Raw genomic sequence first — 15,742 nt, 5'->3', positions numbered from 1 at the left:
ATTGGAGTTATTGTTTCAATTTCATATGAAATAAAAATAAGTTTGGTTCCATTTAATTAAACATAAGATTATCTCTTGCTTACACATCTGTTTTATTATTATTATTATTATTTTCTTCATATTTATCATTACAGAGGGCAAAGCAGGTCACAAGTCCATTTAGGGGCAATGAGACTTTTATTTTGGAATACATCGGCGTCTTTTGTTGACGTCAGTAGCTGCGACTGTGTGCGATTTTCAACCTTCTAATGTCACGTGTAAGGCTCTGTAAGAATTATCTCCTGAATCACGGTTGAGTCTGTTTTTATAAAGTCAGAGACGATGTTGAGACCATTCAGAAGAGTTTTGCTCACGGCAATCCGACAACACAACTATAGACTTTTTTCGGATTCTCATGCCACTTCCATTACAAGAAAAGTAAGTTTCATAACTCGTATCATCCAGCTAAATGCCTCTCTTTACACACATCATGCCATTAACAAGTCATTCGTTTTGTTTTTATTTTTCAGGGTTTAGTTCTTGGCGTGTATGAGAAACAGCCAGACAATGAAGGGATGTGTTTAACGGAGGCTGCGGCTGCATTTGACAGATCCATCTCAGGAAAACTGTCAGAAATGCTCACGATGTAAGTCACTGATTTGACTTCTGCATACTTACTGTTCTTCTCTTTTTTCCCGGCATCTATTCTTTCATTGTTTTTCTCTGTTCTGTAGATCTGGACCTCCCCTGAAAAAAGGCAAAAGCAGGATCTTCTTTGGTTTGCATCAGGTGAGAACCCACATCTGTATGATCTTGGATGTCCTTTAGATGCTTGATGTCAAGATTAATATATCAGTCGATTCTTTTTTTCTTTTAAAGGACTTCCCCAGTGTAGTTGTTGTTGGTCTTGGTAAGAGCGGCACAGGTGTTTGTGGAAAAGAGAACTGGGACAACTGTAAGGAAAGCATCCGTGCAGCTGTGTCAGGTAAATGTCATTGTTGTGTTCGGCTAAATTTCACGAGGCCCTGTCAAGAACATAATGCCAGAGTAAGATTTCACCCCCAAATCAAAAGAAATTAGATTTTGCTTAAAGAAAATGAAGAATTAATGTGTTTTGAATGTTGTTTATTCTGCTCTCTATTACTGTAATGCATAATTTAATTGCAATCTTGTGGAAAGCCTTCCCAGGAGAGTGGAAGCTGTTAATAGCTGCAAGGGGGACCAACTCTATATTAATGTCTGTATTTAGAATGCAGTGTCATTAAAATCCCTGTTGGTGTAATGGTCTCAATGTATTTTTTTTCTTCTCATTTGTAGTAGTTTTTTTTTCAATAAATGTTTCTATAGCTTTATTATTTATTTATGTGTTAAAACTAGTGTATGTATGTTTATACGTGTGTGTATATATATATATATTATATATATATGCTGATCATTTCAATGCCATAATGTAATTTACCCATGTAATTTAACATTTCCTGCTTATCGTAAAACTGTTTCAACGTGGTTGTCATAAGTTTTTATCAAAATGTGGACCTTTTTGGATTCAACGACCTTATGCAAATTGTAAATCTTATACCAGAAATGCTTTAGGATCATTGCATTAAAATGCTATTGTTTTATCCCTTAAAATGGTCTATATGTACATTTTTAACTAGATCACAAATTATATATATATATATATATATATATGTATATGTTATTTAATTATAATTAATAAATGGTTAAAATATAATATTTCTGAGAAGAATTGGAATTGCAACAAAATCTCGGAGCGTAAAATATATAGACACAATGTGCTTAACTGTCATTAAAAAAATACACATACATACATGGTCCTAAAATTGGCTCAGAAATGTCTTATTGTGATCACAGCATTTTTTCCTCTGAGTTCATTGAAGTAGTTTGTGTTTTTCATAATACATGTGTTGGAAATTGAGAACATGATTTCAGATCGCGCTAACAAGTTTGTTGTGTTTTGTACAGCGGGATGCAGGCAGCTCCAGGATCTGGAGGTAGCTCATGTCGAGGTGGACCCTTGTGGAGATGGGCAGTCAGCAGCAGAGGGCGCTGTGCTCGGACTTTTTGAGTATGATGAGTTCAAAACCAAGAAGAAGGTCCGTGTCACGGCCCAACCATATGGGAGGTATATAAAACACAGATGTTTAGATATTCACGAATTCCTAGGAAATTTATTGCATGAGTTGTAATAAAGTCACACATGTGCTGCACCTCACACTCATCCCAAGAATTCTGGCTCTTTATTGTCTTCTTTCCTGTTTCTTTGCAGTGTGGATTCAGCAGCATGGCAGAAAGGTGTTCTGTATGGGGACGGGCAGAACCTGGCCAGACAACTAATGGAAGCTCCAGCAAATCACATTACTCCCACAGCATTCGCAAACACTATAGAGCAGAAACTCTCACCCTTTGCTCATAACGTGGCAGTCCACAAGAGGTAGTCTTAAAATCAATCACTCTATTCGTTAATGCTGACTCAGCACATCACATTTCTGCGTTTGTTTCCCTCTCGTTCTTTAAGGTCTCAGTCTTGGATTGAGAGTGAGCAAATGGGGGCTTTTCTCAGTGTGTCTAAAGGCTCAGAGGAGCCCCCTGTCTTTCTCGAGCTGCATTACAAAGGCAGTTTAGACTCCGCACAGCCTCCTCTTGTGCTAGTGGGAAAAGGAATCACCTTTGACAGGTAACTGCATCTGTACAGAACCTAGAAACATCAGTGGTTGGGAATTTGAATCTTGAATAATTTGTGTGTGTGTGTCATTCCAGTGGTGGTATCTCTCTGAAGCCGTCTTCAGGCATGGATGCCATGAGAGCAGATATGGGCGGAGCAGCCACTGTGTGCGCCGCTCTCGTGACGGCAGCCGCTCTCAAACTCCCAATCAATATCATTGGTCCGTCCACTGCACTAGACACTGTCCACTGCAACCATTCACACACAAACTAATCTCATGTTCCTTATTTCAGGTTTGGCACCACTCTGTGAAAACATGCCAAGTGGAAAAGCAAACAAACCGGGTGATGTTGTCCGTGCCAAAAATGGCAAAACCATTCAGGTATTCTGCACTCGCACGTACAATACCGATGCAATACTGTTTAACATAACTAATATTACCTACATTATTTGGTACGGCAAAGCTGAATTTTGGAGTAAAATCCGTTTTTTTTTTTTTTGATTTTTCAGTAATCATTCTGATATGCAGAATTGTATTTTTTGTATTAGCAATGTTGAATAAAAATGTTATATGTTTGCAGAAATTGTGGTAAATTTTTTATATGATTAATTGAAAGTTCATAAGAACAGTGTTTATTTAATGGAATATTTTTGTGACAATCTCAAAATTCTTTACTTTTATCATTCTAGTGTCCTTGGTGAATAAGTAGTTAGTTTCTTTTTTTCTTTGGTAGGTTGACAACACTGATGCTGAGGGCAGACTGATTTTGGCTGATGCTCTGTGTTATGCTCACAGTTTCAAGCCCAGAGCAATAATCAATGCGGCTACGCTTACAGGTACCAACACAAGCTGCATTGATGCTTTCAAGTAAACATAGACTCCTATTGATGGTTTCTGTCTGTCTTTGTTCCTCTGGCAGGTGCTGTGGATGTAGCCTTAGGTTCTGCTGCTGCAGGAGTGTTTACAAACTCTGATTGGCTGTGGGAGCGGCTGCAAAAGGTAATTAGCAACGTCACAAAATGACTTGAACACTATTCTTCATTGACATCGTCCTTTCATATTGGAAGGCTTTGTGTGAGCTAATGTCGTCATATGTGATTTGTGTATCCTCCTAGGCAAGCATTGTTACTGGTGACAGGGTATGGAGGATGCCACTGTTTCAGCACTACACCAAACAAATAACAGAGTGCGCACTGGCAGATCTGAACAACGTTGGAAAGTACAGCCGGTACGTATGCACACTCAAACATGCTGTTTCACACATTGTATTATTCTTTTTCAAATGTTCCCTTCCTCTAGTTCAACTGGACTAGTTACTAGTTATCTGAAGTAAAGGATATTGGGATATCAAAAAAAAAACAATGTCAGCGTTGTGAAAAGACAATGTTAACATGTCCAAATTTTATTCATACAACACACTCATACTTTGTAGTGCATATATAATGTTTATATAAATTTTTATCAAATGCAGTACATACTCAGACCAAATGCAATTTTCAATATGTTCTGCCCCAACTTCTTGTTTCAATAGGAAAATGTATATACCATTTGTTTCAATAGGAAAATTTATATACCATTAAGAGAAATGTGTTTGCAAACCATTTTATAAACCATTGAGTTATCTACGTTATTATGTATATTATTAAAAATATGTTAATTCTGCAAGGATGCATTAAAATGGTACAATAAAAAAAACGTAAAGAGGTTTAAAGGTATAGTTCACCCAAAAAAAAAAAAAAAAAAAAAATCCCTCATCATTTACTCAATTTTGTTGTTCCAAATCTGTATGAATTTATTTCAGCTGTTTAACCAAAACAAGATATTTTAAAGAATGCTGGCAACCGAACAGATGACGGTAGCCATTGACTCCCATAGTATGGGAAAAAAATCCTATGGAAGTCAATGGCTACCGTCAACTGTTTGGCTACCATCATTCTTCAGAGTTTCTTATTTTTGGGAGAACTATCCCTTTAAAATTATACTTTAAATAATTGTAGCTCTTTCGAATTTTCTGTTCATCGAAGAATCCTGAAAACAGTAATGTATCACAAAATATTAAGCATCACAACCATTTTCAAATGTGATCATAATAAAAAAAAGTTACTTAAACACCATATTGACATATTAGACTGATTTCTGAAGGATCAGGTGAAAATGAAGACTGCAGTAATGGCTACCTTAAATTCAGCTTTGATCACAGGAATAAATGACATTTTAAAATGCATTAGTACAATACAATTAAAACATTTTACATAATTTTTGATCAAATAAATGGAGCCTTGGTGAGCATTAGAGACTTCTTTCAAAGATACCATAAGAGTTAAAAAGCATTTAAAACTCTTACCAACCCCAAACTTTCAAACAGCAGTGTGTACTGTGCTTGTTTTTGGTTGCCGTGATGTTGAACCGGTCTGTGACCTCACAGTTCAGGTGGCGCCTGCACTGCCGCAGCCTTCCTGAGAGAGTTTGTGACTGCTGATCATTGGGCTCATCTCGACATTGCTGGGGTCATGACCAATAAGGATGAAATCCCATACCTGAGAAAAGGAATGTCTGGAAGACCTACACGTACGTTGGTGGAGTTCGCTGTTGGTTTGGCCTCTGAACCCTAATGTGAACATTGTGACCTTTGACCTGGCTGCCTCAGAAGTATATCCATGATGTTCAGCGTTCAGAATGATAGTTTGTGGTTATTAATATGTTTGCTGCTGAAATTAGCAGACAAGTGATCAACACAGTGAAATGATTAAAAAAGTAATTGCTGAAGTGTTTAAGGCACAAGAAGAAACTTTTAGTGCCAAGAACAGAAAACAATATCTAATGGAAACTGCTGTCAAGCACTGCTAGATCACACTGTTGCTAAAATCGGATTACTTTGAGTAGCAAGGAATCAAATTGTATAATATAAAAAACCAGTTTGCTGGACTTCTCTTTTAAAGTGGTATTGTATAAAGAAGTGCCACATGGTTCGGGGAACTTTTCAAATTCTGCATATTTGTGTATTAAGATTACATGGTAGCAGTGTTATACCATGCATAAATGCACAAAATACAAGGTCAATAAAGTAATGTGGCAATGAAGATTGTGATAAATGTCACAGTGAAGGACTGGTGTGTTGGCATTGAGTCTGGATGTGCTGCCCAAATTATTGTTGCTTTGAAAACATACGTTGAATTATGTAAATGAACAGTAAAAATATTTTTCATTCATTCGATCTTTCATTAAACACTTCATTAATGCTTAAACAATGTGGCACCTTGTTTTGCCTTATTAATGTTGAAATGAACTTAAAAGTGTAATTATTTCAGGATTTGCTCACCCTCTTGTTGTCCCAAACTTGTATGACTGACTTCTGCGGAACATAAGACTTCGAAGAATGTTGGTAACTCAACAGTTTTGGTTACCGTTGACTTCTATTAAATGGATTATAAAACATTTCTTAAAATATATTTTTAGAAGAAAGAAAGTCAACCCGGTTTAGAATGACATGAAGGCAGGTAAATGATGACAGAGTTTACATTTTGGGGCAAACTATCCTTTTAAATGGTGTTTACTAGTATATTCCCAACCATGTTTAAATATTGACAGTATGTGTCCTATGAAGAGGTAAAAAAAGACATCTCTACAAAGACTATTCATGTGATTTGGGTCATTATGGAGAAACTTTTGAACTCAATAACTGGAACCTGAAAAGTGAGTCACTGTGTACACCACTAGATGGCTTTGTGAAAGTGAATGGAGGAAGAAGAGAAGGCTTGTGTTATCTCAGATTGTTCAGTGTTGTGTCAGCTGGGCCTGTGCACTTATTTACACACAAAACAGGACAATTTACTGGAATGAACCCCTCTCACACCATGCCTCTGTGTGTGTTTCTAACTTTAGAAACATTTTTTAGAACATTCTAACTATCCTCTGGGGACACAGTTGCTAAAAGATGCATCCAGAAATTTGCAAAATCTCACAAAAACAATTTTATCACATCCTCAAAGATAAAAGTAAATGTCAAAAATGTGAAAGTGGTTTTGGTTAGGATTTGTATTCGGTTTTATTTTCAGTTAGGTTTAACAGGAGGGCGTTAGAACAGACATTGTGCTGTAAGCTGATGTGGAATTTGTGCAATAAACTTAATCTGAAAAGCGGGTCGAGATGGAGAGGAGAACGATTGTTCTAACAGCGCGGAGGTTTAAACACTTTCATCCCACAATCCCCCTACACACGCACAACCCAAATATCCCTTTTATGAGCATATACCATCCTTACCTACATATTCTAATGAACAGCACAGCACTGTCACCTTTCTACATGAAAGAATTTTGATTGTCAAGTAACTCTACTTTTAAGACACAGTATTGTTGATTTCGTTATGTCTATTTTACCACAACTTTACTCGTAAGGTTACTTTTTAGACTGGAAATAAATATGTTTTTGTTGCATGGTCACATGCAATGGTTGCTTTAGATTTACTTGGAACTATTTTTGTAAAATAATGTATTCAGCAATAATTAATTTACTTTTTAGATACAGCATTGCCAATTATGTTAAAACAGAGGTAGTAAATTCAGCAAAACTGTATAAAACTTTAGTTTGCACGGTATTGCCAATTACATCTATTTTACTACAAGTTTATGTAAGTTTATGTATTGCAGGTGACATTACTAAGTTTACTTGTAAGTTTATTTTTTAACACAGTATTGCTGTTTCTCTGTAAATGTACTTTTTAGACAGTATTGCAGATTACATCTATTTTACTGCATTTAATTTTTGTAGTTGATTTATAGTCTGGTGGACAAAATCAGACTTCATTTAGTCATAAAGGTGTGAATCTTATTGTGAAGTCATTAAAGTTTCTTGGTTATGAATTGAGATTCTGTGATATGCCCATCTTGGGTGAGTCAGTGTATGGGATTTGAGAGTACAGAGTTATATGCATGAGATCTGTGTAAGGGTGAGACAAAGAGGGAACAGCTTTGATAACAGTTTTGTTCAAAAGTGCAGCCAGAGGACAAGGTCACCCTCATACAGTCAAAATATACTCTTTGCCACTTTGTTCATCTTTTCTTAAAGTGGGAAAGTTTGTGGTAAATGTAGAGTTGATATCCACATCACAAATCTTTGGCAACATTTTAAACTGTGTTTTAATAAAAATATAAAAATGTGAATTTGGGAAATGTACAATGATGAGGACTGAAAAATAGCTTAAATTTAATAATTCAACAGACACTTTGTCCAATATTTCTAAATATCTAAATATTTTGTAGACAGCATTGTTATTAAATACAAAGAAATTTGACAATTTTGCAAAAGTCGCCTGATTTTTTTTTTTTAATTTACCCCAGATTTCACATTAGATTTCTCCAGTGTCATAAATTTGAAGTTATTCCAAAATACCAGTTTCTGCAATCAAAAGTAAAAAACTCACAAAGATTTCAATATGAATTTAAACAATTGCCCCTCAATTTCAAACTAATGAACTCAAAATAAAAACATTTGAGATCTCATTTAATTTTCATTTCTCCTACGGAATTTTAGAATTTCATTTCTTTCTACCAAAGAAATGAATACTCTTAAATATCAAAGATACATTAAGTTGATCAAAAGTGACAGTAAGGACATGTATAATGATACAATAATGTTTATTTATTTTTATTTTTTTATTCACAAATAACAAATCTTTAGCAACATGTTAAACTGTGTTTTAATAATGTGCATTTGAGAACTTTATGAAATAATAAACATTGCAATAATGTTTATTTTTGATTTTTTCTTTAATTAAAAATAGTTGCTGTTCTTTTCAACCTTTTTTTTCATCAAATATCCCTGAAAAAAAAAGTATTTTTCAACTGTGATAAGTAACAAATATTTCTTGTGCATCAGCATATTGGAGTTATGGCTGCTCAGATTGAATCTTTGGGATCACAGAAATTAATTTAAAATGCAACAGTGTTTTACAAAATTACTGTTTGCACTGTATTTTTATTGCAATAAATGCAGCCTTGATGAACCAGAGACTTCTTTCAAAAAATGTTAAAAACACTTACCGACCCAAAACTTTAGAATGGTATAGAGTAAATGAAACTTAAATGAAAACTCCATTAAGCTTGATCTACTGAAGCACCTCAGAGCAATAAATATTTTTTTCTGGGTGTGTATGTGTTTTGGGTTGAGGTGGTGGTGTATGTATGTTTTGGGCCTGCAAATGGCCTATTGTGTGTATGTTTTTGGGCTGCATGTTAATGAGTGTGTGTGTGTTTGTGTGTGTGTGGGAGAGAGTGTGTGATTGTACTCCCCCTCTTCAGACAGGAGTGTGATTGGCTTTAAACAGATTAACATTCTAACGGTCAGAGTCTCTCAGAACAAAAACTGCTCATTAAAACATGCTGACCCTACCACATGTTCTCATGTTCTCTCCTTTTCCTTTGAATATTTCATTTATTTTTCTCTCCACCTGCCTTTATGTTCAGATGAATATATATATTTAGTATATCTCACTTATCATTTTGTTTCAGCTGCATCATGCCTGCACATCCGGCTTCAGATAACTGTTTGACTGTATTCATTTATTTTTGTAATGCAACTTTCAACTTCCCCCTCATATTACAGTAAATGAAAAGTACAATACTAGACTAACATGTCATTTGTTTTTTTTTTATATATATATATTTTATTTGTATTTTTATTATTATTATTCACTTTGAGGCTGGAAAAGGCTTCCATAGCAATATCACTCAAAAAATGTAATAAAATAATATAATAAACATTCTTGGTCTAGTTCATGTTGATTTTGCTGTGTCACTTTAGTGCATAGTGACTCTGCAACCAGAGATGAGGCATGCCATTTTGTCCACTCCTACTGCTTTTACCTATGTGTAATTCACCTGCAAGCCTTTGTCATGTCCAGCATTGAGGAAGTGTTTCTGATCTCTCTCTCTTGCTGTCTTGTTTTCTCTTTGCATTGTCTCTCTGTTGAGAGAGAAGAAGGTGTGTTGAATGCATTGATTGTATGAAAGGAGTTTCTGTGTGTGAGAATAAATAGAACTCTTCTCAGAGACTTGTATTTCACACATGGGGGTTGGTTCATTTATTATTGTTTTCAGCCGAGTTAAGGGAATCTATGGTTAAGTTAACCATTTTAATCAGTGACTATAGTTATTAGATGAACTATTTGTTTGCCTGGGAAGATGATGGCATATATTAATGAATGATATGAAAGAGGTAGTTCGCCCAAAAATGAAACTTCAAGTTGTTCAGTTGTTTCAATTCTGTACACTGAAAAAAGAAGAAAAGAAAAAAATGGTTTTGTACAAAGATATGGTACACTTTGAACTCAACACTGAACATATTTTCTTGTTGAAGCGTGCTCCGATAATCTTTTATTTACAACTTCAAGTTTGCAAGTTCGGAAGTATTGATTTTTATTGAATGGTAAATAAATAAATAAATACATATACATATTTTAAGTATATATATATATTTTTTAATTCTTATATCTTTCTTAGTCAGTTATTTTAATTAACTACATATTAATGAACTAATTGTACTTACTACAGGGTTAGGATTTGGTTTTGGGTTAATGGATTCTAAATATGCATAATTTACCATTATTACTACAGTAAGTGTATGTAACAACTATGTCACAATAAAATAAAGTGTTAACTGCAAGTTTATAACGAGAAATGATAATTTAAATTTTTGTGGGTTATTTATTAAGTGTTATTTATTTCTAACAAATTTATTGTGGACATGACCTTCAAAAAAACCATTGTGTATGACCACATTTCATGAATTCATTTAATTTAAAAAGCACAAACACACACCAGCTAGAGGTCAGTAAACTGGGTGAAATAGTTATTTTGGAGATGGAAAGTTTTTTTTTTTTTTTTTTTTTTTTTTTCAATTTCATTCAAACATTCCCAGAGGTCTATGAGGAACAGAGTATGTGTTCATCTTTGTTTCACTTTGAGGCCTTTATTGCATAACGATTGGGATTGGGATTGGGAAACCCAATGGGATGGTGAGCTCTGATATTTGTAAGGGTGTGTGTGTGTGTGTGTGTGTGTGTGTGTGTGTGTGTGTGTGTGTGTGTGTGTGTGTGTGTGTGTGGAATGCTGCTCTGGCCTGTCTCCAGGTTGAGGGAGGGATAGCGTTTCCAATCCGAGAGGCTGGAAGCATTCTGGTTTGGTGAGTTTCTGAGACGCACACACATAAACACACACACAGAGAAAGGAACAGGTTGCTCGGACCAGCCCGGTGAGAAAGATGTGAGACTAAACATTTCCTGGTACTGCTGTAGACATAGACCAACACGCACGCACACTCTTTCTTTTCATCAGTATCTGAAGAGTTTGAATTCCTTATGTAGTTTTAATGAAAAGTTAGTTTTTGACCTTTGGCATTTCAGACTGGTCCAGTATTTCTATAGGTTTTTTTGTTAATTTTTTTTTCTCCTCACAGCAGAGGAATGTGAAGATTATGTCAGTGAGAGGCAGGTACAGAGACGGATGCTAATTACTCTCTCTCTCTCTCTCTCTCTCTCTCTCTCTTCACCCGGTCTCCCTCGTTTTCTCTCCCTCCTCCTCCTCCTCCTTGCCAGTGAAGGAGACAAGCAGGGGAATGAACAGCAGGGACGGGGAAGTGAAACAGTTTGGAGACAGAAACCAAAAGAGAAAAAGAAGAGAAACTTAAAAGTTTCTTGATCACTCTGGACTGTCACGACCTGTGAGCACAGACACGACAACGGGTGAAATACAGAGAAACAGGGATGAATGTGGCTGATCAGCTGTGCCTTTGATTAATGCAACACACAGATTCTCTTTGACAGCTACTTAAAAGCGCAGGTAGGTGCGTACATTCTCAGGCATGTCTTTTTGTGATTCTCTCCATCAGTGTCTTATGTTTTGTCTGTTTTCCTTCCTTGTTCTCTGTGTGTCATCTTCTCACAGATGGTCCAGCGATCAAATTCTCCCCTCTGACCTTATTTATTTTCATAGAATTAAATTGACATATCTCTCTCTTTCCCTACCTCCCTTTTTCTTTCTCTTTTCCATCTTACAGTTGTAAGGTGTTGCGAAAACTGTGTTGAAAGTTGCTCTGCTGGTCTTTTGTGTGTGTGTGTTGTGTAACTGCTCTCAGGGGGGGGTGCTATAATTTAGTGTGTGTGAGAGAATCAGGTTTCTGACAATGAGATGGCTCAATCTAAGAGAAAAACACACAAATAAAAACTACTGAGAGACGTCAAGGCCCGTTCTAGCCAATGTAGAGTAAGACTTTGCATACTCAGTGTAGTGAGTGTAGACGTGTACTTTTTTCCAAAGGGGAATGGCACAACATGAACGAACAAGACACACACTTCACTTTAAAGATTAATCAATGTTTCATAAGCAAATATTTTTTTTCTAGAGCAGAAGAACCTTGTTTTTCTATCAACAATATGTGGAAATGAAGTCCTGATGCATGTAAGAGGGAAGTGCCTCAGCTTCAGCTTAGTCTCCAAAATAATCTCCAAATGTAGCTACATCTGATAAAAACCTCACTTTAGGAATGCCTGAAATAATCTTTAAAGGTAAAAATGACTCATATACTGTATGACATGCACAAATGTATCTTTTAGGGTAAGAGTTAGTTTGTTGCAATTATAATTAGCTTTATGTAAGAAGAATAGCTAGATAACTAGTTAAACGTGCGTGTGGGTGGGTTTGTTTACTTAACTGTACTTAAGGTATAATTTTACCCAGAGAAGTGAGCTAAATCATACAAAACCTCCCTTTGTGGAGAACTAGGGACTTTTTCAATTGGAAAAATGATTCATAAATAAGTCATTTTTTATTCTAAAATTGCGAAACGTTTTCTATTAGTTGTAGTAGTCAGTAGCAGTAGTAATTTTAATATCTTTGTATAAAAATCATAGTATCAGTCCCTATTTAGATATCTAGGTAAATGTCTGTGAGTGCCTTTGAATGGGTTGTTTCATGTAGGGGGTAAGGAGGTCAGTGGTCTTGAGAGACGACCCGCTGTGGCTGTGCATTGTGGGGGATGTAGTTTAAAAGAAATTAAATGAAGAACTACAGAAAAATTACACTGAGGTGAAGTACAAAGAAAAGACAACCTGCCTCTGTGTGTGTGTGCGTCTCAGTGGTCATGTGATTCTCTGTTGTTACTCTAAATACCGCATCTGTTAAATGTGTAGGCATGTTTATTTGGTGACAGACCTTTAGGGGCCCTATAGTGCATACACTTGTGTGTGTGTGTGTTTGAAATCTGATGTGTGGCTCTGACTTGAACCAGTTTTCTCTGACTCCAGCTGCTTATCTGATTCTCAGAAGGCAGCATATTCAGGTCCATATGTCCAATTTATATGCATTTCACTTTCATTCATCTTGTAAATATTCAAATATTTTTAATGTAATTTTTATTTTGGCGATAAAAATTCCTAAAGACTTCATAATTTTTGTCTCATGAATTGTGAGAGAGAATGTTGAGACAGAGATGCTTTACTTGTATCTCTGATTTAAACTTCAGAAGCAGAAATAGTGATAGAGTAGTTGAGATCAGTTAGTTTCTGTCAATCAGTTTATACTTTCTGTTTTAATTAACTGATTCAAAATTTTGAATATTTGATAGGTATTACCATTAAGACAGAGCAAAAATCCTTGTAAAGTTGCAGCGTTTGGTTATTTTCCGTGAATTAGTTCAACGAATTGATTCACAACTCTGTTGTGATGTGTCATCACTCAAAAATGTCTCTATAGCATTTTCATGAATGCAGATATTTTAATTTAATATTGAAAAATATAAGTTAATAATTATAGCTTTTTGTTACTGTTTATTGTTATATTGCTGCATAAAAATAAAATTCTTAAAAATCTTCCTTCCGTCTGATGACAAAAAATTTAAATTGAGCGGTCAATATTTGTCAAAAGATTGAAAAAAGGTTGTTGTTTTTTTGCTATATCGTCCAGTCTTATTCTCAAAATGTCTTTCTTTCTAAACTAACAAACTTACAAACAAACACTTAAAATCAGTCAGCCGCTTTCATTTCTTGATCCCCAAAAACTCTAAATTGAATAGAATTGTAAGGTTAAGGGACATTTCTCAATTCTACATCTTTTATTGACTCAGTAGTTTTGTTTCCTCTTTGTGGGAAACACACATATCTTATTCATCCACCTTCAGCACTTCAGTCAGCCTTTCTGACTTCTTGTAGACATGATATTAAATATAAAGAAGGAAAAAGAGAACCATCAAGACAGGTCACCTCTCTTTCTGTTTTCTTAAAATCATATGACTGATCATGTGACCTCCTCAGCATGACTTTAACCCTGACAGACATCTGGACAAGTGTGTATGTGTATATGTGTGTGTGTGTGTGTGAGAGAGAGAGAGAGTGAGTGAAACAGGATCTCCTCTCTCTCCCTTCTGCTTTTCTTCTCATCTCTCTCCCTCACAAACACCAAATACCCTCACTTCACAATGAATGCATTCTTACACTGTCTCTATAGACAGACTACAAGAGCCGTGTGTGTGTGTGTGTGTGTGTGTGTGTGTGTGTTCAGCATGGTTCTCCTACTTTGATTAATAGTGACTCCTGAGGGGAGGAGCTCTTTTAGACCAAAGACTTAATTTGAGATATCCTACCGTGTGCCGCGCACACACACACACACACACACACACACACACACACACACACACACACACACACACACACACACACACACACACACACACACACACACACTAGTCTCCTTAGTGACACAAGTTCTGCATGTCTGAATCAAGTCCCTCAATTTCTCTCTGTCTTGCTAATGCTTTTATGCCGCTTCATTACACACTTCTCTCTCTCCCCTTTCTTCTTTTCTTTGTTGTAGTGAGTAATAATAGGCCCCCTTAATTAAACCTGATCACATTTTACAATAAGGTTCCATTAGTTAATGTTTTAAATAACATGATCAAACAATGAACAATACATGTATTACAGTATTTATTCATCTTTGTTAACATTAACATTACATTACATACCATTAATTAACATTGATTAATAAATGCTGTAGAAGTATTGTTCATTCTTAGTTAATGTTAACTAAAGTAGTTAATTAATGTTTACTAATGAACCTTATTGTAAGGTGTTACCATTAAATCCAAAACAGGACAAATCAACACTGGTGTGTGAGTACTGATATATAGTACATGCATATTAATAACATTACCAGTAAATGTGCTATAGTGTGTTTATGTGTGGAATGAAGGGGTGAGAGAACGTAATGGTCCCTAGTCTTCTTTAAATGTAACTCTTTAAAACATCTCATTCCTCTTGCACTGATACTGAAGACTCACAAACTTACAAATGTTTCCTTTTCTGTAAGTACACCCTGTCTTTCCACTAAGACCTTCAATGATGGTTTTTCAACCAGAAAAACAAACTAGTACAAACAATTAAACACTTTTCACTGAACATTAATAAATAATGCATTGCATCATTATTTAAAATAAAGTGTGAACTTGGTTTTAGTTTTGTCTGAACCTTTAATCGATGTGCAGTGAGAAAAAGCAGTTACTTGGCTGAAAGTCAATCATTTTTAGAGTTGATGATCTGAGGCAATATTAGCAACAGAGACAGCCTGCAGTAGTTAAAGAAACATTTCACAAAAATTTAAAGTTTTGTCATTATTTACACAGGTAACATTTTATTTTGGGGACCAATTCTCACTATTAGCTAGTTGCTTATTAGCATGCATTCTACTAGCATATTGGCTGTTTATTACTTATAATCTGCATGACCATATTTTAGATCCAGTAATCTTACCCCATACCTAAATTTACTAGCTATTAATAGGCAGTAAATTAGAAGTTTATTGAGGCAAAAGTCATAGCTAATTGTTAGTGAGAATTGGTCCCCAAACTAAAGTGTGACCTTTACACACTGTAAGACTTTAGTTCATCTTTGATACACAAATAAAGATATTTTTAATGAAACCCGGGAGATTGCTCTCTGTTCATTTAAATACATTGTAAAAGTAATCCATATGAATCACCGCTTAATCCAAGTCTTCTGAAGAGGCATGGTTGTATTGTATGATGAACAG

General features: G+C 35.4%; 2 protein-coding genes across 7 annotated transcripts in view; both read left to right on the top strand.

The window, feature by feature from the left end:
* The first annotated feature begins 206 nt into the window (after positions 1-206).
* Positions 207-5,911, top strand: lap3 (leucine aminopeptidase 3). The gene is made up of 13 exons (XM_042774481.1): positions 207-417; positions 510-625; positions 714-768; positions 859-964; positions 1,966-2,125; positions 2,270-2,434; positions 2,519-2,677; positions 2,761-2,885; positions 2,959-3,047; positions 3,400-3,502; positions 3,586-3,665; positions 3,782-3,894; positions 5,092-5,911. The coding sequence occupies exons 1-13, from the start codon at positions 322-324 to the stop codon at positions 5,276-5,278; spliced, it is 1,554 nt and encodes a 517-aa protein (XP_042630415.1). The 5' UTR covers positions 207-321; the 3' UTR covers positions 5,279-5,911.
* A 5,327-nt stretch (positions 5,912-11,238) lies between these two features.
* Positions 11,239-15,742, top strand: part of rbm47 (RNA binding motif protein 47) — a 24,716-nt gene continuing 20,212 nt past the window's right edge. For 3 of the 6 annotated variants that reach the window (XM_042773986.1, XM_042773922.1, XM_042773496.1), the window contains exon 1: positions 11,240-11,500. The gene's annotated coding sequence lies outside the window, so the exon portion shown is untranslated. Of the gene's footprint in view, positions 11,505-15,742 lie in introns of all 6 variants that reach the window. The other 3 variants (XM_042773562.1, XM_042773701.1, XM_042773438.1) reach the window with 3 other exon arrangements.

This window comes from Cyprinus carpio, chromosome A1 (genome assembly GCF_018340385.1).
Source record: "Cyprinus carpio isolate SPL01 chromosome A1, ASM1834038v1, whole genome shotgun sequence".
Classification (NCBI taxonomy): Eukaryota; Metazoa; Chordata; class Actinopteri; order Cypriniformes; family Cyprinidae; genus Cyprinus; species Cyprinus carpio.
Note: the sequence above shows the minus strand (reverse complement) of the source record. Positions and strands in the feature narration are given on the sequence as shown.